The 27,198-nt window shown below is 44.1% G+C and overlaps 1 protein-coding gene across 4 annotated transcripts in view; it reads right to left on the bottom strand.

Moving 5' to 3' along the window:
- LOC107386401 (ryanodine receptor 1) overlaps positions 1-27,198 on the bottom strand; it is a 59,218-nt gene that overhangs the window by 13,454 nt on the left and 18,566 nt on the right. For 2 of the 4 annotated variants that reach the window (XM_015960766.3, XM_015960768.3), the window contains exons 27-81: positions 25,859-26,064; positions 25,609-25,783; positions 25,327-25,535; positions 24,897-25,255; positions 24,672-24,801; positions 24,390-24,550; positions 24,142-24,304; positions 23,771-23,857; positions 23,439-23,665; positions 22,927-23,365; positions 22,300-22,845; positions 22,014-22,214; positions 20,176-20,287; positions 19,935-20,078; positions 19,445-19,718; positions 19,245-19,359; positions 19,030-19,162; positions 18,857-18,951; positions 18,644-18,779; positions 18,357-18,543; positions 18,105-18,216; positions 17,905-18,025; positions 17,636-17,805; positions 17,330-17,550; positions 17,140-17,230; positions 16,916-17,056; positions 16,681-16,844; positions 16,520-16,598; positions 16,296-16,385; positions 16,081-16,221; positions 15,923-16,000; positions 15,781-15,856; positions 15,592-15,715; positions 14,861-14,976; positions 14,695-14,762; positions 11,211-11,332; positions 11,050-11,099; positions 10,683-10,743; positions 10,488-10,614; positions 10,275-10,386; positions 10,109-10,190; positions 9,902-10,032; positions 9,486-9,806; positions 9,166-9,406; positions 9,008-9,095; positions 8,823-8,915; positions 7,492-7,506; positions 4,816-4,986; positions 4,647-4,706; positions 3,979-4,113; positions 3,652-3,764; positions 3,483-3,579; positions 3,292-3,401; positions 3,118-3,169; positions 2,938-3,030 (exon numbers count right to left, since the gene is read on the bottom strand). In XM_015960766.3, coding sequence (XP_015816252.1) covers positions 2,938-3,030; positions 3,118-3,169; positions 3,292-3,401; positions 3,483-3,579; positions 3,652-3,764; positions 3,979-4,113; positions 4,647-4,706; positions 4,816-4,986; positions 7,492-7,506; positions 8,823-8,915; positions 9,008-9,095; positions 9,166-9,406; positions 9,486-9,806; positions 9,902-10,032; positions 10,109-10,190; positions 10,275-10,386; positions 10,488-10,614; positions 10,683-10,743; positions 11,050-11,099; positions 11,211-11,332; positions 14,695-14,762; positions 14,861-14,976; positions 15,592-15,715; positions 15,781-15,856; positions 15,923-16,000; positions 16,081-16,221; positions 16,296-16,385; positions 16,520-16,598; positions 16,681-16,844; positions 16,916-17,056; positions 17,140-17,230; positions 17,330-17,550; positions 17,636-17,805; positions 17,905-18,025; positions 18,105-18,216; positions 18,357-18,543; positions 18,644-18,779; positions 18,857-18,951; positions 19,030-19,162; positions 19,245-19,359; positions 19,445-19,718; positions 19,935-20,078; positions 20,176-20,287; positions 22,014-22,214; positions 22,300-22,845; positions 22,927-23,365; positions 23,439-23,665; positions 23,771-23,857; positions 24,142-24,304; positions 24,390-24,550; positions 24,672-24,801; positions 24,897-25,255; positions 25,327-25,535; positions 25,609-25,783; positions 25,859-26,064 — 8,165 coding nt within the window. The remainder of the gene's footprint in view (positions 1-2,937; positions 3,031-3,117; positions 3,170-3,291; positions 3,402-3,482; positions 3,580-3,651; positions 3,765-3,978; positions 4,114-4,646; positions 4,707-4,815; positions 4,987-7,491; positions 7,507-8,822; positions 8,916-9,007; positions 9,096-9,165; positions 9,407-9,485; positions 9,807-9,901; positions 10,033-10,108; positions 10,191-10,274; positions 10,387-10,487; positions 10,615-10,682; positions 10,744-11,049; positions 11,100-11,210; positions 11,333-14,694; positions 14,763-14,860; positions 14,977-15,591; positions 15,716-15,780; positions 15,857-15,922; positions 16,001-16,080; positions 16,222-16,295; positions 16,386-16,519; positions 16,599-16,680; positions 16,845-16,915; positions 17,057-17,139; positions 17,231-17,329; positions 17,551-17,635; positions 17,806-17,904; positions 18,026-18,104; positions 18,217-18,356; positions 18,544-18,643; positions 18,780-18,856; positions 18,952-19,029; positions 19,163-19,244; positions 19,360-19,444; positions 19,719-19,934; positions 20,079-20,175; positions 20,288-22,013; positions 22,215-22,299; positions 22,846-22,926; positions 23,366-23,438; positions 23,666-23,770; positions 23,858-24,141; positions 24,305-24,389; positions 24,551-24,671; positions 24,802-24,896; positions 25,256-25,326; positions 25,536-25,608; positions 25,784-25,858; positions 26,065-27,198) is intronic. The other 2 variants (XM_015960769.3, XM_054730527.2) reach the window with 2 other exon arrangements.

Genomic DNA, 27,198 nt, shown 5'->3' with positions numbered 1-27,198 from the left:
AAGGAATTTATTTTCTTACAACCTCTTCTGCCTCGAGTCGTTCTGCATTTTGGGTTCGACCTCCACCTGCCTCATCGTGACACAGATAATAAACTCCCTCCACAGGTTTGCACAGTAGGCACCAGGCATGGAGGGTACGTGTCTTCATCTGCCTCTGCTCTTACCATGATGCACTCATCACCGCTAAGGCATGTTCGAATGTTCATGTTCTACGGAGGCATCTGTTCTCCGTTTGTTAGCAGTTTAGCTAGCTGAGCAAGAATACACGGGAGGTGTCTTGTAGCCTGGCCTTGGTCAAAAATTTACCAGAATACACCGCAATATTTTTAAGAGGATGGCGGATTTAAAGTCGGCAGCTACTTTAGGGAAAATTTTCTAATTTAAATGTAAGTCAACTAATTGCAGCTATCAAGCTGATATCTGAAATGTTTTTATATCCAAAGCAGTTAGCTATGGTTGGTTAGTTACCTAGTAAATGCAGCTTTGGTGGCTATCAGGTAGTAACTTGCCAGCATATTTAATTTAGCAAATATATACACAATTTTAAAAGTAAAAGGTTTGTTATAAACGTATAAGAATAAGTAAAAAAAAAAGAAAAGAAAAGAAACATATAAAACATAATGTTATCTCGCATGTCACGTAATGTTATGTGAACGTCGTCACGTGATGCAAGTCCGTTCCGTTTAACCGTTTTTGACCAAGGTAGGACAGTGTCCTTGTAAGCAAGGCGCCTGGCCTCAAGACATCGCCCTGTGAGGCCAGGTGCCTTGACATTGAGAAACACCCTTAGACCCGCTCCCATGTATTTAAGACCCAATTGTTATGGCTATATTTTACAAAGGTGCCGATATTTTTCAATAACTGGGCATCATTTAAATCTTTTTCAACAACATTTTGATGGATATGTCCAGAATTTAACGGTAAAAGCAAAACATTGTCACTTTAAACTAACTCACGCCAGTAGATCCATCATCCCTGAAGTTAAAGTTAGTCCCATTAGTTGTCACACACACTGATGTGTGTGCGAATTTTGTTCTCCGCATTTGACCCATCCCCTGGGGTAGTGGTGAGCTGCAGACACAGCCGCGCTCGGGAACCATATGGTGGTTTAACCCCCCAATCAACCCCTTAATGCTGAGTTTCAAGCAGGAAGGCATTGGGTCCCATTTTTTCTAAGTCTTTGGTATGACCCGACCAGGAACTGAACCCTGATCTCCCAGTCTCAGGGTGGACACTCTACCACTACGCCACTGAGCTGGTAGGCTACACAGTGGACACGATCCTGCCCTGGTTCAGGGACAACCCACATGCTGGGACATCTGTGAGACAGAAGACATCCATCTGAAAGCTCAGTTTCAAAGTAGGAGGTAAATTTGCTCTGGCTATAATCATTAGTCTGATGCTGACCCTAACCCCTTCATCAGGCTCTGATTAAAATCTAAATTTTACCACAGCTCGTCTAACAATAACAGGGTTATTATAATAATGTATGCATAATAATGTCAGGAGGCGGGTCGCCGCATTCTGCACCAACTGGAGGCGCGCAACTGTAGAAGAAGTAGATCCATAAAAAAGGGAATTAGCATAATCCAGGCGAGAGATCACAAATGCATGGATCACTGTGCAGGTCGCGTCTATTCAGGATGGACTTCATTTTTGATAGCCGACGAAGCTGAAAGAAGCAGGAACTAACCACCTCGCTAAATGAGAGTCCATCCGCAGCTCTGGGTCCAAAACTACTCCAAGGCTAGTGACGGTTGGCTTCACTAAGATGGCAAAACAGGGAGGCAGTACAGGGTTAACTGCAGAGGGAGAGAGAGGGACAAAAAAATGAGCCTCCAACTGTTCAGATATAAAAAGTTATTTGAAAGCCATGCCTTCACTTCATTTAAACAGTCCACAGCCGGTGGCACTGGATCTTGTGGTTTTAATGAAACATTAAATTGACAGTCGTCGGCATACAGATGGTACGACATGCCATGTCACCTAGAAATAGCTGCCAGAGGAAGGATATAGAGATTAAAAAGCAGTGGTCCCAAAATAGAACCCTGAGGAACACCAAAGGGCAAAGAGGATGCTCCAGAGGCTAAATCCCTCAGCCTCACACAAAAACTTATGTCACTAAGATCGGATCTGAACCAGTTCAGGGCAGTTCCCTGAAGGCCCACTACCTGGTTCAGTTCATAAGTATGGCATGGTCCACTGTGTCGAATTTTAGTTCAGACTTAAGTACATTTCCTATTTAAATCCTTCTTTATCTTAAATGTAAAGGTCTTCTTGTCAGTTTCATGTTTGTTATTGTATGATTTATTGGAATAAATAGTATTGTTTTGATTGTGTGACTTTAGAATGTGAAACTGGCGAAATCTAAGTCCTCTCTGAGTCTAAAACATGAGTCAGTGTGACATAGTGATGTGATGATCAGGAGACTGACCCGAACTACTGAGTGTATGATGATGTTTGTGTTTATTTTAAATACTTTAAAAAACTGATTACAATGTCCACTTAGCAACTATTCTAAACATTAAATGTATTATGAGTGAGATTATTATTGTTAATTTTACATTAAATAACCCACGTGAAACCCAATCCAGACTGAAGGCACGAAGAAATAAGCAGGATTAATTTATGAAACAATAAATGCCACATCTGCCTCAATGAAGCCAAATAATTTTGGTGTTCATTGATAATTGGTTGCTAACAGCGACTGAGGCTGATATAGCCCATCTGGACTGGAGTTGTGGGTTTTTGAATGAAGGAACAATGAATGAAGCACATTAGACAAGAAGTGCAGAGACAAAGACAACGCTGATGAGACACAACAGAGATAAAGAGGGAGGTGGGTGTGACGTGATGCTCCAATGATGAGGTCACTCGATGCATGGAGAGCTACCGCTCCACTGTGTTCCTGGTCCCTAGCCCCTGGCTGCCCATTACCAGTTCTGACTGTCGCACCTCAAAGGACATCTCATCTTGAGCATTTTCTGCATTTTCATCTCCACCTTCTTCTTCATCACCAATATGGCAACTCTAGATACACACAGAGAGAAATGAAATCAATTTAAGCTCCAATAATGTCCAATAAAGTTAATGTCAAAGCTCTGAACTAAAACTCACCTTTGCCATAATATCTGCGTATGCCATGTAAAGGTGATCTGTGTCAAGTTTACTGGAATGGGGAGAAGAGCAGGCAGCAGCTTGGTGACTCAGAAGTAATGACACCTTTCTGAAGTGGTGGTTTGCAACAACTCATGGCTTCAGTGCTGCAGCATGAGGACAGAGCTGTCTAACCTCTTTTCTGTCAGAGCCGTTCGACTGAAATGAAGAATTAGCTGGTGAAGAGGATCCGGTTTTGTTTCCTTCTCCTCCTCTTCTTCGGCTTCCTCCTGCTCCATTGCTTTCTGGGAGTTACAGGAACAAAATCAGGAAAGTGAGAGATGGTGGAGAACATCCAGATCCAAAGTGCAGCAGACGTTACTCACTGATAAATCATCTATCATCCTGTCTTCAAATGAGTACCCCTCACTTTGAATCCAGTTACGTTTGTATCCTTCAAGGAACATGTTTGAAGCTCTGTGCCTGCAAAACAACCCCACCCGATGGCCCCAATGAACCGAATGAAATTTGGGACAAAAGTCACCATTTTCTTACCTTGCGATGTTGTACAGTGGTGTCATCCTGAAGCAGGCGACCACAGCCCTGCGTCTCTGCTTGGACAGCAACTTGTGCCACACCATCTTCTTTGATTTAAAAGGATGTTCTGTCTGGCAGGAACAGACATGTTTCTGTTTACCCGTTGTGGTTTAGGTAGAAATATTTCAGATTTGGTTTCAGTTGAATTCTCTCTCATTTTTTTTTTGCTGGTTAACCGTCCCCTTCTGGAAGGCAGTTTTATAAATCACGATAACGAGACGAGTGCCAGGAACAAACACGAATGTTAAAAGGAAGGGAAGGAACAAGCATTTATAGCAGACTCACTAATTCGAGATGATAGAGGACAGCAGAAACCTCCTGCACTCTTTTGACAACTTTCATTGGAGCATCAGCGTCTTCGGCCTTTCCTGCCATCTCCTTGTACAGCGCCATCTGCCAGCGCATGGAGGGGTTGTCCACCTTTATCAGAAAAGAAAGACACTTCTGAAATGTGATGTGACTAACTATGATTCAACACCTGGCTCTACACTAAAGAGTTGTTAATACATTACACTTTAGCTTTCCAACTAGTTTTAATTAGGGCTTCTTATTACAGAATTACTCTATTAATGCATGATTGTCTCAAATGTGCCGGCCTGGATTCAAACTCAGGTCTCCTGCATCTGAGTCAGGTTATCTCACTAGTTGAACTATGCATTTGACATTTGAATATTGATAATCCTCCTCAGAACCTGAGGGGGCAGAGTGGAGTGGATGTTGTGCTTCCCAGTGGGTTTGTGACATCACAAGCCCAGTCAGTTTTAGTTTTTCCATCTGCTACTGACTCACAGCCATTTGAATGCAGAAATAATCAGAAATGCAATTTTGAGCTAAAATATCTTTAGATTCATCCTGTAGCATCAGAAAAATGCCTCAAGAATACGCTAAAAACAGACGGTTTTCATTGAAGTGGGTTACTTCACAACTAACACTTAACAGGTCAGATACAATACCTTGCCCTGAAGATGGAGGTTATTCTGCAGGAACTCTCTTACTTCTTCATCTGTGTCTCTCTGAAAGCAAATAAACATAACAAAAAACCCCATCAGTAACTCTCTCCGCCTCTATCTAATAGCTCTAACTGAATAAACAAATGTTGACAGTGCTCATTAAAAAAACTACCAAAGAGTATCGGATCTTTGCCAAGTTGATGAGCTCCTGATCAGCAGGAGAGCACATGTTGAGGCCGATGGGGAGCATCTTCTTCAAGGCAGCAACGATGAGTGAAGTCTGGACAGAATAGCGATCGCCTCTTTTCTTCTTCTTTGTACGTTCAGCATCCGAGCCTCCACCCTGTGGAGAGGGACAACAGCAAACCAGAAGCATTCGAAGTGTACCATAAGATTTCAGGGGTGGAACCCATGGATATGCATCCTTATTAATAATAATAATAATGAATATCATTTCCACTTGCTTTCATATGTAAACTGATTATTTCTACAAGCTCAGAGTGTTGCTGCCCTTTGTTACACATTCTGTTCATAACTGTTATGGACAGGATTTCTAGGCGCAGCCAAGGTGTGGAGGGCATCTGTTTTGGTGGCCTGAGGATCAGGTCTCTGCTTTTTGCAGATGATGTGGTCCTGTTGGCTTCATCAGAACGTGATCTTCAGCTTTCGCTGGAGTGGTTCGCAGCCGAGTGTGAAGCAGCTGGGATGAGAATCAGCTCCTCTAAATCTGAGACCATGGTGTTGAGTCAGAAAAGGGTGGAATGCCTTCTCCAGGTCAGGAATGAGGTCCTGCCCCAAGTCGGGGAGTTTAAGTATCTCAGGGTCTTGTTCACAAGTGAGGGAAAGATGGAGCGTGAGATCGATAAGCGGATTGGTGCTGCGTCTGCAGTGATGGGGGCGTTGTACCGGTCTGTCGTGGTGAAGAGAGAGCTGAGACAGAAAGCAAAAATCTCCATTTATCGGTCGATGTTCCTACCCTCACCTACGGTCACGAGCTTTGGGTAGTGACCGAAAGAATGAGATTGCAGATACAAGCGTTTTTCTGCAGAGTGGCTGGGTTCTCCCTTAGAGATGGGGTGAGACACTCGGTCATCTGGGAGGGGCTTGAAGTAGACCTGCTGTTCCTCCACATCGAAAGGAGCCAGTTGAGATGGCTCAGGTATCTGGTTAGGAGTCCTCCTGGATGCCTACCCGAGAGGTTTTTTGGGCACGTCCAACCAGAAGAGGTCCTAAACATAGACCCAGGACACGATGGAGGGACCATGTCTCTCATCTGGCCAGGGAACGCCTTGGGATTCCCCCGGAGGAGCTGGCCTAAGTGGCTGGGGAGAGGGAAGTCTGGGCCCCCCTGCTTAGGCTGCTGCCCCCGCGACCCAACCCCGGATAAGCGGCCGCAAATGGATGGATGGGTGGATGGAAATAAATCAATCAAATCTCATTTAATACATGCAGCAGACATCTTTTCACACAGGTGAGTTCCCATCGGGCATTCCATGAATGTGTGTGTAGCTACACCCCCCTCAGTTAAAATATCAGATAAAGTTAAAGAACAAAACTCATGAAATGAGAAGTTTTTGTTGCATGCAGTTAAAGCCACACAGGTAGGGTGAAACATTTCTAATGTTGTTGCCTCCATTATCACCTCAGATTCCTGTTTTATTTCAGGAAGTAAATCTGTTCTTCTGGAAACTGCTCTTTCTAGATTCCTCCAAAAATGTGCAAATGAGCTTACTGGGTTGTGTACGAAAACACCTCATCATATACCAATAAACTTGTAATAAGCAGGTCAATGGTTGGTATTTGAGGCTGTGGTAATATATATATATATATATATATATATATATATATATATATATATATATATATATCCCCAGTGATACTGATATATATATATATATATATATAAAACGGTATATATATATAAAACGGTGTTAAGCTGTATCATTTGATGCAGTTTACTGTTCCTGAAGGTAAGTGAATACTGGAGAATGTTGGATGGTACGTTTAAACATTAAGGCTTGTGGTTTCAGTGTTATGCATGAGCTAACCTTTGTGACCTAATCTATTCATAACAAACTCTATAAGTGACAGAGGAGTAGTTCAGAGGGTGCAATGCAAATTTGGGAACTATGTCAAATAAGTGTGAATTAATGTTTTAGTCAAGTTCATGGTCATTTTGAATCACTCCTTCAGAGGGAACCCAACAAGTGTTTAAGGGAATCCAATTCAGTAACATTAAGCATCAAGCCATGTATTAGTGTGGCTAATCCTAATGTGTCATGGCATCTGAAGGGAGGAGAGGAGAAAGAGCACAGAGAAGACTAACATTGACCCCTAGAGGTGAAAAGCGACATTACAAAGACCATCCATCCATCAAAAAAACACAACATACAAGAAGTATCCAACTAATCTATGATATAAAAAGAGCAAACTCAGTGGCAGGATGATGACACTGAGCTCTCACTACCACCTGGGGGGTTGTGTAAAGCCCAGTGTCATGAGCCCAGCTCTACAGTTGTGTACTTTCATCAAACGCCTCCAGACTCCCCTCTTCACACACTGGCAGGACTGGGAACAGCCCATAGGTGGAGCCTGCCCATTCGTCCAGTGATCCTATATGAGAGCATCTTTACACTGTGAGGGTTTATAAGTGTTTTTGTGAACATTTCAACAATAACGCGTCATCTGGAATATTACAGGTGTTTCTGTATGTCAATTCCTTGTTTGTGGATCCACTAAAGGTGAATGTGGGTCAGAAGTGCCAGTGTGCTGGAAGGGTTGATGAAAAGCTCCCCTAAAGCGAGGTGCCATGCGGTCAGCACAGCGGTCGTGCAGAAACAAGTCTAACCTCTGTGTCCCCGCCCTGGAAACCCAGCCGCAACCCAAAAGAAGAGCACAATGGACAGCCAAGACAGAATTTCATTAACAGAAAGGCTAATCGTTGGAAAAATGGGAACAAAACCAAGTCCTGGAAGCAAGAAAACTAAAAATATTTTAAATATTGCATTAAATTTCTAAACTGCTCTGGTTACTAAAGTATATCTGTTTAAAATATATATTTAAAGGTGCATGAAATAAGAATAACATCATGTGGTCAGAGTTGAATACTGCAGTCCATTTATTTGTTCGTATTTTCAGAGGCTGAATCAAAACCAACAAATCTGCTCTGAGCAACTGTTGCCCGTTACAGATCAGCACCAGAAGATTCTTGAACACAAGTCATACACAGTAAGTTCATAAGTAAATGGCCTGTATTTGTATAGCGCCTTCTTAGACTTCTACAACCCCCCAAGGCCCTTTACAACACAATCAATCATTCACCCATCCACACGCTGGTGGAGATGCGCTACCATGTAGCCACAGCTGCCCTGGAGCGTACTGACAGAGGTGAGGTCTGTTGTACACTGGCGCCACCGGTCCCTCTGACCAAAGCAAAGCATGTTAAGTGCCTTGCCCAAGGACACAACAGCAGCATTCTCTGGTGGGAGTCAGGTTCGAACCTGCAACCTTCCGATTACTGAACAACCCGCTCTACCTCCTGAGCTGCTGCTGTCCCAGTGGATAAATACTTTTCACTGGAATACAGAGTTGTTGGTCACTGATAAAAGTAGCTCTTTTTTCTAATCCACCGTTAGAACAGTTAGCTCAGCTCTTGCCTCTAGCTTCCTCTACCCTCCTTCAGAATAAAACAAACATTATTTTACTTTCTTTTGCTTCTTTCGTTGCAACACATTTCCTCTCACTTCTGAGCCGCCCCCTTTACCAGCTTCCACTGCCCACAACGCTGCTGCTTGTTGCTGGAAAGTGTCAAATTACAAATGACTTGGTAATCTCATGGGCTCAAATATGATTGGTTCTGGAACCAGGAAGTATGGAGGTGGAACAGATAATAAACAAAGACAGAACTTGCAACCAACCAGCCATCTGAGAAGGAAATCCATTTCAAAGTACCGTTTACTAAACATGATTAAGACATTAGACTGTTTAGTGATTTTTTCACCGTAAAATTCTTACTTATTGCACCTTTAAATAAAGAATTAAGAAAATTTGTTTTTTCTTATTAATGCCATTTTAATAGCTTATAAACATCTAAAATTATAAACATTAAAAGTTCTTAAAGTCAAAGTCATGAACGGAATAAAACGTGGACTTGGTAAAACAAGGTTTAACCGGTCTCACCTTGCTCATTTTGCTCTTGCTGTCGGCGGTGAGGAACGACATGTTATTGATCTCATTCATCACCACAAAGTTCTGCTCCTCACGTTTGAAATTCTGCAAAGGAAAAAAAAAGCAAAACCAAGAAACATGAGAGAGAGAAAAAGATATTAAGTTCCACCATCTGTCTTTCACCTGAAGGTGCTCACATGAGATTTGGACCAGAAAATAAAGACTTCTCCGACCATCCGGAAGAGTTCTTCTGCATCCGGGTCAGGACATGTCAGCCACCTTGCTCTGAGACAGTAAAAAACACTCTGAGCATCCATCAGAACATTTATGAGGGTGTTGTTGGTGCTTCCTGTACCTGTTGTTGTCCACGTAGCGAATTAGCAGAGGGTAAAGAGCGTACAAGTCTCTGCAGAGGACAGCAAACTCGTCCCGTATTGTCCCATCCTCCTCGTCTCCTTCTGACTTCCCCTCCATCCTTAAATGGTCCTCCTCAGCCACTACCTTTGAAGTACGCTTCTTCAGCTTCTCCATTGTTGGGATGAAGTGGGACTTGAGCATTTCTGGCTTCGCCCTGCTGACTATAGGCTGTGAAAATACTAGCAGAAAAAAATAACCATCATTTCACCTGAACGGGCAAAGAAAGAGACTCCTAAACGGATGTCAATCCATGCTCACCAGCCAGCCTCTTCATCCATGAGGCTTCATCAATCCCCAGGTTGTTGACTACAATCTTCATGATGCTGCCCAGGAGCTGGTTGAGGTGCTCTGACGTGACCTCGGTGCAGAGTTGACCCTCCATCTCGGGGAAGTTTTCAGGGCCTCCCTCCCACCAACGTGGCAGGTAGTTACACAGCATGGGCAGAGTAATTTCAATGACATGAGGCATCTCAGTGTAGCGAGCTCCCGACTCCGCCAGGTCTCCAATCTCCTTCAACAGAATATCCAGCACTGGAATATCTGGACACAACTCCTGCACCTCGCTGGGGAGGCCGAGGACTTTGAATTTCACAAGGAAAGAAGTGAAAGACAATTCAGGAGAGACTTGGCAGGAGAGCAAATGTCTATAATAATAACAGAGATTCTGAACTCACTGGCTCTCTCTCTTGGTGTCTTTGTGGTGTACACAGAGAAAGCATTGAACTCGTTCAGATGAGGCTCCAAGTAGGCCACTGGCATCGCTGCTGCAAGGTGAGCCAGACACTCCCCCAGGGCAGGTCTCTGCCTGCTCACAGGAAGGATCAATCTGAGAAATGCTCAGAGGAAATGAGTTGTTTATTCCTGAGGAACAAAGGCGTTACCTCTCCACATGTGGGTTTTTAACAGTCCCCACAGAGTAGATACTACACATGATGCGATAGCAAGAGATCTGCAGATCATCCACTGTATGTAATCGAAGACAGATACAGCAGAGTCAGGTGGAATAACGAACGACGATTACAAATGATAAAAGTGTTAATAACTCACACATGACATCGTCCCCAAACTGGTGCTGAGCTATGTGATCAAACAAGGAGGTGAGCACAGGAAGCAGGGCAATAGCGGTGTAGTTGATGTTCTGGGAAACACCTTTCACTTGCTTAAAAGAGAAGAGGCCTGTTAACGTGGACTTGGACCAGTTCATCGCTTCCACCAGTCAGCGATGGCGGCACACGAAGAGCCCTTTCAGAGATTAGATACCTGATTTCCTTTGGACACTTTACCCAGTTTGAGATTCTCCACCATTTTCTCCATATCATCAGCGGCGCTCTCGAAGAATGACCGCAGGCCTGCTTTCACAATCTCAGGGCCAGACTTCATCACTGTCCTGGAAAAATGTTTACAAACAAAGTAAATAAATAAACCAAAACTAACACAATCACTGGAAAGCATTACCTTGCGTCCAGTGACCGAGCCAGAATATGAAGACAGTTAACGATCGCCGAAGCATCGCTTCCTGCACAGACAAAGACAACGGGGATTGATTGATGTCAAGTTGTTGTTATTGTTGTTGTTAGCCACAAGGGCAGCATGCCGATTATCACTTGTAAGTCGCTTTGGACAAAAGCGTCTGCTAAATACATAAACATAAACATAAACAACCTCACTCGTCGTGTGACAGAGATTTCCACCAGCAATGGGAGCGTTTGTTGGCACTGAGCAAAGACTGCTCGGCCTAGCCAGGTCAATCGGGTAGTTATCAAGAAAATTCGAGGGACACAGAGAAAACGGATCCAGACATAAGAGAGAAAAACGGGCTTACCAAAGAGAGAAACCCTGTGTCTCACCAGAGCAGACATCTTACAGAAGATACTAACACAAGCAAAAAAGAAGGAAACAAGACAAAAGGGAGGCATGGATAAAGACATGGATGCAGTATTTAAAAAGAAGCAAAACATGTGCTTTAAAAAAGGTTTAACTTACCTTGCAATCATCTCCTTCTCCTTGTTGGAAGAATGCCCACCACTGCCCAGAACTTTAGCCGGTGTTGATAAGAAGTAGAGGCAGTGGTTTTTGAAGTACTGATTGATTAAAGGCATCAGAATCTACGAGATTGGGAGGGTTTCCTGATTTAGTAAAGCAGGCGGGGTTGAGTCTGGTCTTCCAGTGTGTTAAAGGTGTGGAACACGTGTTTAATCAATATTTGTGCAGTGGTCTGTAGAAATGAACGCCTCATGGGGGGTGAGGCAGCACGGAGGAGTCAGCTGGAGAAGAAAGTAGCTTCAGACGGATGGATCTAAACTCTTATTTGCTGAATTTAGGACATCTCGCTTCTGATTGTTTAACAGCAACACAACTCTACCACTGACTCTGTTTGCAACTCTGTTTTATCTCCACAAATAACACAATCCTGGAGGAGTTCTGCTGTGTGGTGAAGCTGCTAATGCTAATGGTTAGCTTCTACTAGCCGAGACATTCTCTCCTGTTTCCTGGACGCTAAACCAACAACAGCCGAGATGGATGAGCCGTTTTCCCATCAGAAAGCCCCTGACTGCCAGCTGTTTTGAGCATTTGCTTTTTGAAGAGTCACAGAACATTGTGCTCTGTGACCATGTAAACACCAAAACTACCAAAAGAAAGAGTAGACTCACTTCTTAAATCACGAAGAATCAGCAGCTTTTTCCTGTTCTTTCATAATGCGTTGTTGAAGCGTGAGCAGCAGAAGCTTTTCCGGTTTGCACCTCGCATCAGGCACAGCGGCGCCCAAAAACGATCTCCTAATATATGGATTGTCTGCCTCTTAATCACGTGTGGCACACATGGATGGAGATCAACTTTAAAGCTGTGATGTTTACTCTAAGGCTGCCACAAACAACTATTTAACAGTCGACTGATAGTGTCATTCATAAAAGCATAACTTACTGCACCAGGATGCCCTAATATACCATCATTAGCTTCTAGTTTAAAGTGTGATCAGCTATGTGCCATCTAATAATAAAGACTAGATGATAGTTTAGCAAACAACTTTTAATTAACTTTGTAACCTGTTAATACAACTAACAAACAACCAAAAATAAATTGTACACAAAAACGACTTGTGTTCACAAATGTATCCAGCTAAAATAGACGTTTTTGCTTTGTAACAAACTCGTCTGTTTAAGAGGAGCGCTTTAACACTTCAACGTAGCGGGATAAAATAAATCATTAGTGTTTGTAAAATTACAGCAAATAGATGACATTTATATGTGTTATAAAGGTAATAAAATCTGGCCTGCCCGACTTGTCCTGTTTTATTCTGCACAGAGCGAGACAGAGAGGCACATGAGGGGCGGGACTAGGCAGCTCAAAAATAACCAATCAGAAAATAGACGGAAATGCCGACTGTACCGCGCGACGCTGTAGTTTTCTAGCTGTAGTCAAAAGTAGCGTCTGGCAATAGCGCAGACATCTTTTTTTTTTAGAAGAAAGACTTTTAGCGCTTCTACTTGTTGTGGTTTTAAATACATCCAAGTCATTTAGAACAGAGGAAAGAGCCGCAGCGAACTCCGCTTCAGTCGCCATGTTCGACAAACTCGGCGTTGTGGTGTGTGACGTACGCTACTCAGCGCTGATTGGCTCGGTTAGAATTCTCAGGGGGTGGGGTTATTTGAATAGGAGAGTTCCTAGACCCTTTCTCTGTGCAGAATTAAACAGAGGAGGATCTGGCAGGCCAGGCTAGATAAAATCACCATCACTGCTCAGAACAACAGGTTCTTGGTTAAGTTTTCGGACGACACTGTTTTGATGTCCTTACTTTCGGGATCTGAAATAAACCATGGTCCCGCGCTGTCAGATTTTGTAGAATGGTGTGACAGTAACTACCTGGACCTGAACGTCAAAAAAACCAAGGATATGATTATTGATTTTAGACGCTCCGCACCACCCCACCTTGGTAGTAGCATCATCCACGGTGAAGTGGTGGAGGTGGTTGAGGAGTACAGATACCTTGGTTCTTGGATTGACAACAAGCTGCGGTTTGTCACAAACACAGACTCCATTTTTAAACGAGCTCAGCAGAGAATCTATCTTTTAAGGAAATTGAACTATTTTAACGTGAATAAAAGGATTCTCTGCAACTTTTATAGCTGTTTTATAGAAAGCATTTTAACATTTTCATTTGTTTGTTGGTACAAAGCCTTGTCCATGAAGGACAAAAAGAAGCTGCAGAGCATTGTAAAAATCTGCTCCAAAATTATTGGCGCCAAACAAAGAGACTTACAGTCTCTTTGGGAGGAGAGGGCGCGAAAAAAGGCTAAATGTATCCTTGGTCAGCCCCTCCATGCTCTGCACTCTGAGTTCTCTCTTATGCCCTCAGGACGTCGTTATTATGTACCTTCTCGAAAAACAAACCGCTTTGCCAACTCCTTTGTTCCATCAGCTATTGAACTGCTTAACTCTGAGCCGGGAAGGGTGGCGAAATAACAGCGAAGTATCATCGGCTTTAAGCATGTGCCATTTTTGGAGGGCTGCTGCTCATCCTCTACCCTCCATTTAGGATGTGTTCGGCATGTTGGTAGTGACACACATTGTGTGATTGTATGATTGTATAAATGGATTGTTTGCTTGGTTGATTTTATGAGCGAGTAATTCTGTGTGGTAAGCTACAAATTAATTGCCCCATGGGGACCAATAAAGTTTTCTGATTCTGATTCTGATTCTGCACCTGTGAATACAAGTAACTCTCTGTTGATGTTAGCAGCTAACAAGCAATAATTAGCTTACAGAGGAGACTTTTTGTTGTCCGCCATGCCGTGCTTCCTTTTAAGGTGCCCACTCATTACCGATGTGCTCCCATGAAAGGAGTTTCACTTTGCAGATTTTGCACTCTGTGCTTCTCTTTTGTCTTTGTAAAATGCTCCCAAACTTTTGAGCTACGTTGCCGACTCGTCGTGATATCTTCTTTCTCCTGTGATTCTGATTGGAAGGCTGATATGAATGACCACTACTGCGCATGTGCCTGGAGCAGAAAGGCAGAAAGCAGCCGTCGAAGGTGCCGCAGCAGGCCAGATTTTAAAAATGCTCCTAGAATAAACGACGTTGACTTAAATTTGTAGTCGACAATTTTGTTTGTCGACGTCATTGTGACAAATCCACTAATCATGGCGGCACTAGTTTACTCTCAAGGTGAGCGATCTCATTCCCAAGCCCACCCTGTTGAAGAAACGCAACTGACAGCTTTAGTCGACTTTAGTCATCAATAGCAGTGAATGAGTTAAGCGACGGTGTGACGTAGATCTGTCAGGCTTTCCTAATCTTAGAGTTTCACCGTCTATTTTCCATCGGAAGCGAATGCAGGAGGTAGGTGTAGGAGACTGTTTTCATGTTCAGCCTGCATGAAAAACTCAGAGTGGCCGATCATAATTAGAAATAATCATTAGAAAATTTTTCAGTGTTCCACACCTTCAAGACTTTACACCAAAAACTTTACCTTAGCAAAGAATTTGATTTCCTGCTCATGAGGAGACTTCTCCACTCGTCCGCTGCTTACCACAGCCTCTGCAAGAAATACCATTCAATTGGCCCAAACTGTATCATTCCTTACACAGTTATAGATACGTAACATGTCTGTTTCTTTTATGTTCGCCGCAAAGTACCAAGATGAGCAATGAATTCCTGGGCAATTTCCATCCATTTCAGCAGTTTCTGCAGGAAGCCATAAGCAAATCTCTTCTCAATGGAGGAGATCTCAGACTCCATGTCCTTCAGGCCCCTGAAAGAAAACAAAGATCTTTTCACTTGCTTGTCATAAACAAGCATTCGTCTTTCATCATAAAGAACAAAAAAATAAATGAAAAGAATCTATGACCAGAAACAGAGAAATGTTTTAATTTGTTTTCTGCAAGTGTTAGACGCCGCATATATTAAATAAGTCTACACGTTAAGTAAGAATCTTAAAGAGCAAGTCACCCCCTACAAGAAACTTACTTCACTCCCACTTCATGTTTGAAAAATGCAACAAATGCTGTTGCTCGGCAGACCGAGAGGGCGGAGCTGCTAACAAATACACACGCACACAGGCTCACAATGACATTATGACATCATAATGTACCAGATGACATCATAGCATACCTCTTAGCCAATAGCGGTGGCTGATTTAAATTCAAAAACTGTGCAGAATTTTTCCCTGACGACGGCGCAACACTGACAGTTTTAGGCAGAATATTTGAATTTTAACCAAGATGCACTGAAGTGCCAAATTATTGACTACACATGTCTGTAGCATGGTTAGACACTCCTTTATATAGTTTATCAGCAAAAAAAATGTGATTTGGGGGTGACTTGCTCTTTAAAGAAATGAAATGTGCAGCTCTGTATAAGTTATTACCGTGTGACAGCATATCCATTAAGCTGCAGGAACTTGAGCAACTCGTAGGCCTTCTCTCGGTCTCTTGCCTTCTCCTTTGCTGTCAGAGTGTCATAAGGAACCAGCAGAGGATGGGTCCCACCTCCTACATAGAAGACACTCATGACCAAACTGTAGCCTCATCTTTAAGTCATCACATTCCCTCCATACCTTTGGATTGAAGCTCTAACTTTTTCTTGCGGCCCCAAGTGTTATGGTAATTCTCTGCCAGCTGCTCCGCCATTGACTAACAACAGATCAAACGATGAGCGTTGATTGGATTTTAGGAGAAGGTTAGAGACTTATGCCATACCTGCAGATCTCTTGAGAGAGCCATGTGTGAGATGTCGATAGGCTGTGGACTGTAGCCGTGGCTTGGATCATAAGTAGCCTGGACGTAAAAGATGGTCATACATTGTGGAGCAAATAAACCTGCTGTAGCAACAATAAGCACCAGGGAAGCCATGATACCTGAGCAGTCTGGGAAATTTTTCTGGATGCTGCCTTCTTCTTCTCTGACTCCTCTTCCTCTCGTGCTTTCTCTACGTTCCATTCCCATGCTATCATGGCTTTAATGGACTCTTTGATCGGCCAACGGTAGATCTCCTTGTCCTTAAAGAGACGTTTGAGATGAACGAGTCACAGACAGCTGATTAGAGCGCGAGTCAGCACATGCAACAGTTTACCTTCTCTGAAAAGGTTTTGTACGGTCTGAGCATGGGATGAGTTTTTGCGTTGTCATCCAGCACCTCGCCGTATGACCAGTTGTTCTGAATCTGAAACATCCATGACATGACATGTGTTATAGCTCTCATTCAGCTGAGTTCTCCATCCTGACAGGAAATCTGTGAATTGCTATTATTTACTTTCAAACATATCAGAAATGCAGGCTTATGAGAAGATGCCCCACCTTCTCAAATGCCCACTTATCATGCGTGTACTCGGCATATCTGTTGATAAAAGGGTCCAGCCTCTCTGGGATGATCGTGCTTTTGATGAAACAGAAATCAGAGAACATTACGACTGAAACTTAGACGCATTATAAAACATTATAAACACACGTTTTCATACTTTGTGGTGTCTATTGGTTTAGGATCAAAGTTCCCCTCTGCATCTACTGAGGCCTTTTTCTCTGTTTTAGAGGAGTAGCTGGCATCCACATAATCTGGAGGGATGGCTCCAGCGATAGCGCACAGGCACGGCATTGAAATTTTGAAAATTTCTGCATCAAATTTCTGAAATCACAACAATAAATGAACATTACAACATGTAGCTTTACAATCTACTGAGCTTTAAATGTGTCCACCTTGTGTGCTAGTGACTCAAAAATCCCCCAGAAAAGTTTGCGGGTCAAATGCAGCTCCTCTTCTGAGGCAACTCCAAAGTTGGCCCAGCCGTTAGGCAGGCAATAATATTTCCAGCAACGCTCGTAGTGACTGGTCAGAAGCTGCATGAGACGAGACAGGAGAAAATACAGACAAATAACGTTAAATGTGACGAAAACCTGAGTGTCATCAAAGGTAATCAAACCTTCAGTGGCCTCTTGGCATATTCATTGAGAATGGGTACATCAAACACAAGCCGTCTTAGCAAGTGCTGAAGCATGGAGGGACGTAAATGTCTGACAAAGCAAACAGAAAACGTCAGTTAAGATATGTGTGTGTGTGTGTGTGTGTGTGTGTTAGCTAAAAGGTAACGGCTGCTATGATGCTCATCTCACTTGCACAGAGCCATCAGACACTCTTCGATGATGTCTCTTTGAGCCTTCGTGAAAGCCCGTCCTCGAGACAGCCTGTAGATGGTGTGCAACATGGAGTCGATCATTATGGCTCGGTGGTCGCTGCCAGCAAAGAGCGGGGCGCACTTAGTGATGAGCGGCAGCACAGCAGAGCACAGGTAGCGGTTCAATGCCAGAGCCATCTCTGTGGTGCTGAAAGCAGCCTGACACACACAAAGTTATGTTTGAGATCACGTTAGATTTCTTTAAAATAATACATTCTGGCTATTTGGTTGGTTTGTGACTCACGGTGTCTAGAGAGGCAGCCGCCCTCATGTCAGGCAGAAAGCCAACTTCCAGCACATGGAGCAGGAAATCCTGGTGTTCAATACCATAGACCCTGTCTAGGAATAGCACCATGGGAGACTTGTGATCCGGCACAAAACTAGCTGACATCTTTGGTTCTATGATGCTGTTGTCTGAAGAATAACGAGGAATATACAGAAATACAAGTGTTAGGAGTCCCCTTGAACGACCAAAGTCTGGCTACCTTTAGTTTGTTTACTTCATGTATTTACCTTTCCCAAAGCAAGGAATCTGAACAGGAAGACTAATGACTCCCACAAGATCCTCGATAGGAACCAGAGACCTCAGAATGGCCCTGATCCTGAGAGCCTCCCCTTTACCAGCTTGAATTAACTGCATGAAAAACAGTTTGTTTGTCTGAGAGCCCAAGACTGTTAAACAGCATAATAAGGAGTGATTGTTGAGAGTTTACATGCATCTCTGGAGCACAGCGTCCCAGCAAGTCAATCAGAGCAGAGTAGAAGGACATGATGGCGTTTCCTAGATGCACCCTGCTCTCCTCATGCTGCTCTTCTCCTCCAAACCTTCCAGGAAAAAACAACAAGTGCACTTTTAGTCTGCATCTATATTTATTATTCAAAACCCCAGTGTCTTCTGCATTTGGTGCTGATTCTTATGAGGTATTGCTCTACTGCGTGCCATGCCGACATCTAAGAGCTCTCACATGGGGAAACGTCTATCTTTCTTCACACTAGGACCATCTCTTGCAGGGTCCTCAGATATTTTTATAGCTTCCTCGATTGCAGCCAGCAGACCATTGCCGCCCTCGCCTCTCAGAGCCGGACCAAAGCACTCAGGTCTTCGGATGAGAAGGCGCACTACAACGTTGGCATTCTCCTCCACACTTTCTCCTAAAAAGAAGAAATCAGTGTAGTTGAAGATGAAAAACACAACTAATGTGGAGAATTAACTCAAATGTTACGATGAATGGCAATAAAAATCGAATCTGACCGTTGACGAATACAGCAAAACGAAGGAAGTCCAGGTATTTCTCCCCACCGCAAGGATTCCAGCCAATATCAGGGTAACCTTTAGCCAGGAGCATGGGACAGCTCTGAAGTCCACAGCCAGCTAAATATTTCACCACCTGTAACGATGTGAAGGTAATGAAGAGACACATAAATGAGTGTAGTGTTAGTTTTGTTGATGGCAACAAAGTTCTACCATCTCCAAATCTTGCTCTTGCAGAGCCAGCGCCAGCTCGTTATTGTCAATGCAAGAAGCTGCAGCCACATCCAGCGGGGTCGAGCCACGCATTCCTGAGCAAAAGCACACAGTGTTCAGCTTCATCACAAAACGCACAGAAACATTCCAGGATACTGGAAAAGGTCAATCACCAAGGCCGATGCCGCTGTTCTGGAGGAGGTAACTGAGGTGGTCAAACATGGAACGCTGATTCTGACGACTGATGCGACAGAAGTAACAGAGGAAACGGCAACAGTTGGTCACCACTCGAGGAAATCTGATTTCCTGTTGAAAGAAAGATTGACCTTATTGGTCAAGTTCATCTGCTACTGTGTGCAAAACAGCTGCATGGCTAAAACATTTCCACCTTTGAGTCTCCACCACCCAACACGTTAACCATTACTTCCATGACGGTCTCATGCATTCCCAGAGCTCGCATCAAGTTTGGGTGCTGGTAGAAAACTCTGTTACTCATGATGTTCCTGAGAAAGATCAAATTTATAATGAACATTTGACAGAAACCTCCAGGGTTTTATCAAGAATAAATAAAATCACGTGGCCACGCACCCAATGCTTTGAATTATAAGTCTCTCCTCTTCTGGACCCATCTGTACAATAAGCAGAGAGCGGATCTGCCCCAAGCACTCCAGCAGGTCCATGGTGTCCTGAATGGACACCTCATTGATGGTGTAGGCCTTGGGAAGAGCTCGTGTGAGCTCGCCAAGCCCATCGTACTGCCTGTGAAGAAGGCTGAACATCATACGCACAAGCTCAGGGTTCTGGATGAAGGATTCCTGGGCCCAGTGGATCATTGTGTGGGAGATCAACTCCTGCAGTGTGCCTGGTACGATCAGAAAAAAGGTCAACCAGGAACAAGCTTTAAGTTCAACGCAGATCTGATCTTAAGAGAGACACAAGATTAAAAGAAAAAGTAAAGTTACTCTGGAGTTTTTGCTCTAAGAGGCAAACAGGAAGTAAACTAGTGTTTAATCATCCATTTGTTTTCTAAATAGAAAAGCATTTGTACCAAATAGCTTTCATGAAAAAAAAAGCTCACTTGGTTTTTTATCTTCCTGCGCTTCAGGCTCAACTTCCACCTTCTTCTCCCGGAATTTCTTCACCTTTTCCAGCAAACGGAACAGTCGCCCGCGGAGAGAATTATCCACTTGCTCCTCTTGTTCTTCTTCCTCAATGTGAACACCTGGAAAAGGAAAAGTGCAGAAATCTGAATTTGTGTGCCGTCTGCAATCCCCCTTTACCGTCTTAATATGTCAGCAGAGTTGTAAGTAAGAACTGACCACAGTGAACCAGCACGGTGTTATGAAATGTCAGCAAGGCCTCGCGGACCTCATCCGGAACAGGACACTCCTCATCATCAGGGCAGTTCTTGAAGTTCATTAGCATGTTGACCTACATGACAATGTTGTAAACACCAACTTCAGAAAATGTTGGAACCCAAAAATAGGGTTGCACTGGTGAAATATTGATGGTATGATGGCTGGAGAGCCCAGCCATCATGCAGAGAAAACTAATTTCTTGTATTTGAGAACTCATTCTTTCAGTCACTACCCAAAGCTCATGACCTTAGGTGAGGGTAGGACTTTACATCAACCGACAAATCAAGAGCTTGTCTTCCGGCTCAGCTCTCTCTTCGCCACAACAGACCGGTACAACGCCCGCATCACTGCAGACGCAGCACCAATCCGCCTATCGATCTCGCGCTCCATCTTTTCCTCACTTGTGGACAAGACCCCGAGATACTTAAACTCCTCCACTTGAGGCAGGACCTCATCCCTGACCCGGAGAAGGCGTTCTACCCTTTTCTGACTCAAGACCACGGTCTTGGATTTAGAGGAGCTGATTCTCGTCCCAGCTGCTTCACACTCGGCTGCGAATCACCCCAGCAAAAGCCGGAGAACACGTTCTGATGAAGCCAACAGGAAACAGAGATAGAAACAAATATAAATAAAAATAAACAGAGCTCCGAAATTGACGGGCAGCCAGCACAGATGCTAAAACAGAAGTCATGTGTTTCTGTCTCTTGTGCGTGACCGAGGACCAACACCAACACAGAGCTGCAGTTATCCAGCCAAGATGTGATGAAGTCAGGGATCAGGGTTTAGAAGTGACTTGCTAGGCTGTTTTATCTTTGTTAACTGTCTCAGTTGAAAGAAGCTTTTTGATGACAGCACTGATCTGACTGTCCAACTTGAAATCACTATCTATTTTATAATTCAGATTTAGTGCCATTGTCTTTCCATACCATGCCAGAGAGCCCAAGTCCATAGGAGACGGGCCACACTGGTACCAGTATCAAACACAATCCCTTCTGTCTCCCACTTCAGGGCGTGTACACCAGCTCAGTGGCCTAGTGGTAGAGTGTCCTCCCTGAGACTGGGAGATCGGGGTTCAATTCCTGGTCGGGTCATACCAAAGACTTAGAAAAAATGGGACCCAATGCCTCCCTGCTTGACATCATTAAGGGGTTGGATTGGGGGGTTAAACCACCAAATGGTTCACGAGCGCGGCTGTGTCTGCAGCTCACCACTCCCCCAGGGGATGGGTCAAATGCGGAGAATAAATTTTGCACACACATCAGTGAGTGTGACAACTAATGGGACTTTAACTTGACTTTAACTTTAACCTACCTGTTTATTGTTTGCATAACATTAAAAAAAACAAGGTTTTCTTCAAATTAAACCAGGATGGAAGCAAATACAAAGAATAAAACTGAAGGACCAAGTACTGAGCCCTGTTGAGCTCCACAAGAATAAGTAGCAGAAAAGTGTTCAAACTGACACAGAAACTCTTGTGTGCCTTATAAAATCTGAACCACTTCACGGCAGAACTCTAAGGGAGATATTAGAGTACAGTTGGCCGTGTCAAATCTAAAAGCACAAAGATTACTTAATCCCTGGAGTCTGTCATGGAAGACATAATTAAAAACTTCTCAATAAAGCTGATTACGTACCATGAAGACCCATTGAGAAAGTCTCCCGAGCCTCACTGTCATCTTTAACTCTTATATGACCTTAGTGCATTTTTTGTACTCACAGGACAAAAACGTTAGAAAATTAAAGGGTTAAAAAGGTTTAGTTGGCTGTAAAGATTTTCCAGTAAAACCTTGGCCGTTCACCTGCTCTTGAGGTGGTGAGCGAAATTCCCGGGTTTTGCGGGCAGTCTCAGCTGCTGACATGGTGAAGGCCATCATGAGGTTGTTGTAGCGCCGCCTCTGGTTTGACTGTATGTGACCAACAAACCGGTCTGAAAAGGCAGTGATGGCTTCCACCCTGTGTCGTAGTTCACAGTCACAGAAATACTGCAGCAGAGTGCACATCTGACCCACAGAAGAAACGTGAGAATCACCAAACATTTCATTAGAATAAAAACTATTTAAAATCCACTAAAATATTCAGCAGTACCTGCAGTTTCACAGATTCTGGTAGTTTCATCTGAAAAAGCCCTTGATCTAGATGTTCTTCTTTAGCTTCGATTTCTACATGTTTTGTTTCCTTTTCTGTTTCTTCGGCTCCTTTTTCACTATTTACAAAGTCTGTGTCCTCCCCATCTTCTTCCTGTATCACGCCTGACTCTGTCTCCTCTAATTGTTCCTCTTCTTCTGTTTCTTCATCCTCCTCATCAAAACCATAATCTTCACACTCCTCTTCCTCAGCAGTGTCCAGCTCTTCCTCTCTGACCACTGCTGCTTTTGCTGGTTCCTTTTCTTCTGCCACCTTCTCCTCAGTAGGCTCCTCCGACTTTGAAGTATGAAATACGGTGGGCTCAATCATTTTCAGGATGTGTGTCACATCTTCATCATCAAACACACCCATTATGAGGAGGGTGCTGATAAGTTTCAGGATGGGAACAAAGTGAAACTCAACACTGCCCCCCACAGGATCTCTCATGGCTTGACTTCCATCTTGTACAGCTTCAATAAGCATGCTTAGAGCCTTGGTTTTTAGCACCTGAAAACGGAACAATTTAAGTCATCTTTGTAGCCAAAGAGCGCCTTCAAAGGTGTAAAAAAAAAAAAGACCAAATCTCACCTGTAAGGGGATGACAGGACTCAGAGTGTAAATATCTGGATCTGTTCCCACAAATCCAACTGAAGAGAAATGGAGTTTTGGACGGAGACACGTGGTGAGGCCAACACCGGGTAAAGCATGAGACTTGTCGGTGTAAAGGTTGATGCTACGCGTTTCGTTTGTCATTGGAACTATGAACTCCTTGTTGGTTCCCAGACGATTTCGTTTGGCAGACTCCAGGTGCATGCTGATGAGCAGATCATAGAAACCACTCCTCATTGGTCCGGGAAGGTAGGTGCTTTCGATGGCGTAGAAGAGCTGGGATTCATCAACGTGGCTGCACAGAGCATGTGCTACACGGTTGTTTCCCAGAGCACATACTGAGCCGTACAGCTTCAGAGTGTGATAGTGGAACTTCAGCAGGTCCATTCGTTCAGACAGTTCCAGGATGTCAATACACCTAGATGACACAACAAACTCAGCTTTCCTGAGGAGATCCATGGAAGCATTTTGTTTACACAAAGGTGACAAACTTGTTCTCCTCTGGGATATGAAGGGCCATCATAGTGAGCGGCTCCATACACTGCACCATCCAGCCCAGCCGGTCACTGACACGCCCAGTCTCTGGAGCCAGGAAGTCGTTGGGCATTCGACTCCAGATGACTGGGGTTAACATCTGGACGTCCAGCCTCGGAGGGCACTGGGGAACAGGGTTCTTGCGTTCGCTACGGAACATGGCAGCCGATAAAGGCAAGATGTTCTGAAGAGACAAGAGAGAACAATCAATGCATTAAAAATAGACACATGGCCAAGCTAATGGAGGAAATGAAGAGTGGATTTTAAGGATGCATTTATGGTGGCTGACCTTGAGCTTGCCGAGTTCAAACTGGATCACGTTCTGATTGGAAGGCAGAACAAAGACTGCTGGGAAAAGCTTTGTGTTTGGCTCCACCTGAAAGAAGACGGTGCAGTAAGTCAACAGGACTTCATAAACAGTTTTGGTCACGGGTTAGGAACCCAACCGGGACCTTTCTGTGTAGTGTGTTCTGCCACATGATTGATAGGTTATGGCTGCGGACTCTAAATTGTTGCACTGCATGCATGCAAATAGTTTCCCATCACATTTGTCTCTGTGATGGACTTGTCACCATTCAGGGTATACCCTTCTCTTATGCCTAAATGACCACCGGAGATAAGCGCCAGCTCCGAGTGGGTAAAGAATCACTCGGATCTAACCTGATAAAATGTGTTTATCTCTTTTCCGTTTGCAGTGAAGGTCATGAGTCCTGTGTCCAAGTCAACAAGGCAGCCAATCACAAAGTCCTCCTGACTGACTCGGGTCTGCTGGGAGCTGCTGAACTCTCCGCCCCAAACCATGTAGCAGTTGCTGCGTTTGATACTGAAGGAGGCAAATAAACAATGAAACTGGCTGTTAAAACAAATTCTTCTCTTTAGAGTAAAAACATCCCCTGGAAGTAACATACCTGTCGTGAATGTTGCCCTTATCGTCACCAACAGTGACGGTTACGTTTCTTACTTTGCTGATATCAAAATGGGGATCGTACTGGTGGTAGTCTGGTGTGACCCAGCCCACCCACACTCCTCCGAGTTCCTGTCCTGCGAATATTCGTGCTGAGTAAAAGTACTGGTGAAGAAAGGGTGAAGATGGGAAATGCACGTTAGCAAGAGATCGTTTTGTGTATAAATAATCCTAAACTTAGAGCTATACGTATGTTGAGTAGACATAATAGACATAATAAACATACTGTAGTTGTGTTCTGAATTATATCCATGTCATCCCTGTCATCTGGTACAACATCTTCGACCAAGCGAGGCAAGGTGGGAACAATGGGGGGCGGAGTTATTAACGCAGCTTTCTTTGCCTTAAAAAGGAAACTGTAAATAACAGCAGTGAGAAATGTTTTTATTCCAGCCGTTATCTGTTAAAATGTGATTCTCTGTCCAGCGTTATTCTAGTTCAGAAGTCATACCCTTTCTTTTTGCTTTTCTCAGTGGAGGCATCCTTCTCGTTCTCTCCATTTTTGATGGCAGGAGTCTCTTTAGGTACAGAGGAATCCTTCTTCTCTTCCTCCTGCTCTTTGCGAGTAGCAGACTTCTTTAGTATTTCAAATTCAGAGTTGGGGTCCACTTCTAAGACCTGATCTTCAGGAATGGTCAGAGCCCTGGTCAGGAGCGTAGTTCCAGCAGGGACTTTGAAGGACTCATGAAACTCAATTGGCATGCTGAGTCTGAAGAACAGCAGATCTATGTTGGCGTTCTGAGACCCAAACGTCCTGTGGGTCACTTTGAGACAAGGAGGAGTGTCCACTGTTCCATCAACACGCGATACCTAGAGAATGAACAAAGTATTCCAGTCTGGAGCCCGGAAAAAAATATTTTAATTCAAGTACTGCATGGTACCTCGATATGAGGATGGTCAGTGGGCACAATGATGAACTGGGGAAGGCTTTTACTGAACCACATGGTTATGTCTCTTTTCATGTTGATAGCAAATGGTTCAAATCCTTCCTGCAGGCCGCAGATGGTAAAGTAACGAAGACTGCTGACGTTCTGACCCAGGTTGATTCTGCCGACCTGGGAAAGGCCCAGACTGCACACGGGTATGAAGCCTGGGAAAGTTTGAAACATGCATGAACATGGTTGTGCATCAGAGACTTAAATCTGACTCCAAACAGAACTCACCCTCTCCTATCTCAATATCCTTAAAAGCCATTTCTGAGCCTGAGTCGCTGATCAGCATTTCTCCATTCAGAGTAAACATGATGTTCATTTCTGTGAGGTCAATCATGCAGCCCACCACGTCCCCAGGCTGCCACTGACGGCCAAAAGGTTCTGTTCCCACATGCCAGCGTTGAGCCTGAAAGCACATCCATCTGGGACTTTAACATTATGGACGCTGTAGCATCCTTCACAAACTTGGTGATTCTCTCACCTTGAAGCCATTGAAGACATATGCCAACTCATCAGCACCAAGCTCAGTGTCTGCACGGACACTGGGCCTGGCCCATCCCACTCTCATCTCTCCTATGGTCACAGCCTCAAATTCAAAGTACCACTTCCCCTGTGTGACAGCATAGGACTTCTCAGCTCTGAACAATCTAATTTTATTTTCACGAGAGCTGCTCGGTCCATGCCCACCTGTATACAAAAGTTATAAACATTAATAAAAACTTTAAAATATGAGGCTGGGTCAGTGTTTACTGATATTATCTCATAGTATTAAAGGTTGTATTGAAGGTGCAATATGTAAGAATGAGGTCAAAATGGCATTCTGTGGTCAAATTTGGCTACTGCAGGGTGCTTTTTAAACTAAAAGTTACTATCTCACTGCCGTTAGTTTCAGGAGTGTTACCAGTTATGAATCAGATCCAGAAGATTCTAGATGACAAGCGAAGACAAGTCATACATATAGGCCTTTTCCATCACCCAAATGGGCATATAGAATGGGAAGGATCGGGTCGCTAATTTTCCTGTTCCAATTGTAAAACCGGTCCAGACAACCTACCCGGACCGCGCCAGTCACGGGTCTTTCTTGGCTCCCTTCTGTTGTAGGTCCAGAAATTTCTGGAGCGGTACGGTTAAGGTGGAGCAACAACACAGTCCACTGATAGGTTGACAGAAACACATTGCTATTTGCAGCAAGCAAACCAAACGGGAGTCCCGTTGAGTGTATTTTTGCTAGCTGTACGTGAATGTGAAAAAATGGCAGCAAGAAGCAACAAGTTTTGGTCACCTTCAGAGTTCCATACACTCCTCACCGTCATCGTGAGAGTCCACAGGAGGAGCTAGACGGATCAGTAGCTTTTTTCTCAGCAGATAGCAGCCGAAGGATCAGAGAGGAGGTCGGCTCAGTGTCGGGCCAAGATGAAGAAATTAAAGCCCGTTATAGTTAATAGTTAAGGGGAGAAACAGGCGGAGTGGGGTTTTGGTAAATGGTAAATAGCCTGTATTTGATATAGCGCCTTCTAGAGTCCTAGAACCCCCCAAGGTGCTTTACAACACAATCAGTCATTCACCCATTCACACACGCATTCACACGCTGGTGGGGATGAGCTACTATGTAGCCACAGCTGCCCTGGGGTGCACTGACAGAGGAGAGGCTGCCGAGCACTGGCGCCACTGGTCCCTCCGACCACCACCAGCAGGCAAGGTGGGTTAAGTGTCTTGCCCAAGGACACAACAACAGCGACAGACTGAGCGGGGCTCGAACATGCAACCTTCTGATTACGGGGAAGGCACTTAACTCCTGTGCCACCGTCGCCCCAGTTCTTT

Source organism: Nothobranchius furzeri, chromosome 10 (genome assembly GCF_043380555.1).
Source record: "Nothobranchius furzeri strain GRZ-AD chromosome 10, NfurGRZ-RIMD1, whole genome shotgun sequence".
Lineage (NCBI taxonomy): Eukaryota > Metazoa > Chordata > Actinopteri > Cyprinodontiformes > Nothobranchiidae > Nothobranchius > Nothobranchius furzeri.
The sequence above is the reverse complement of the archived record's forward strand: the minus strand, read 5'-3'. Positions and strand labels throughout refer to the sequence as shown.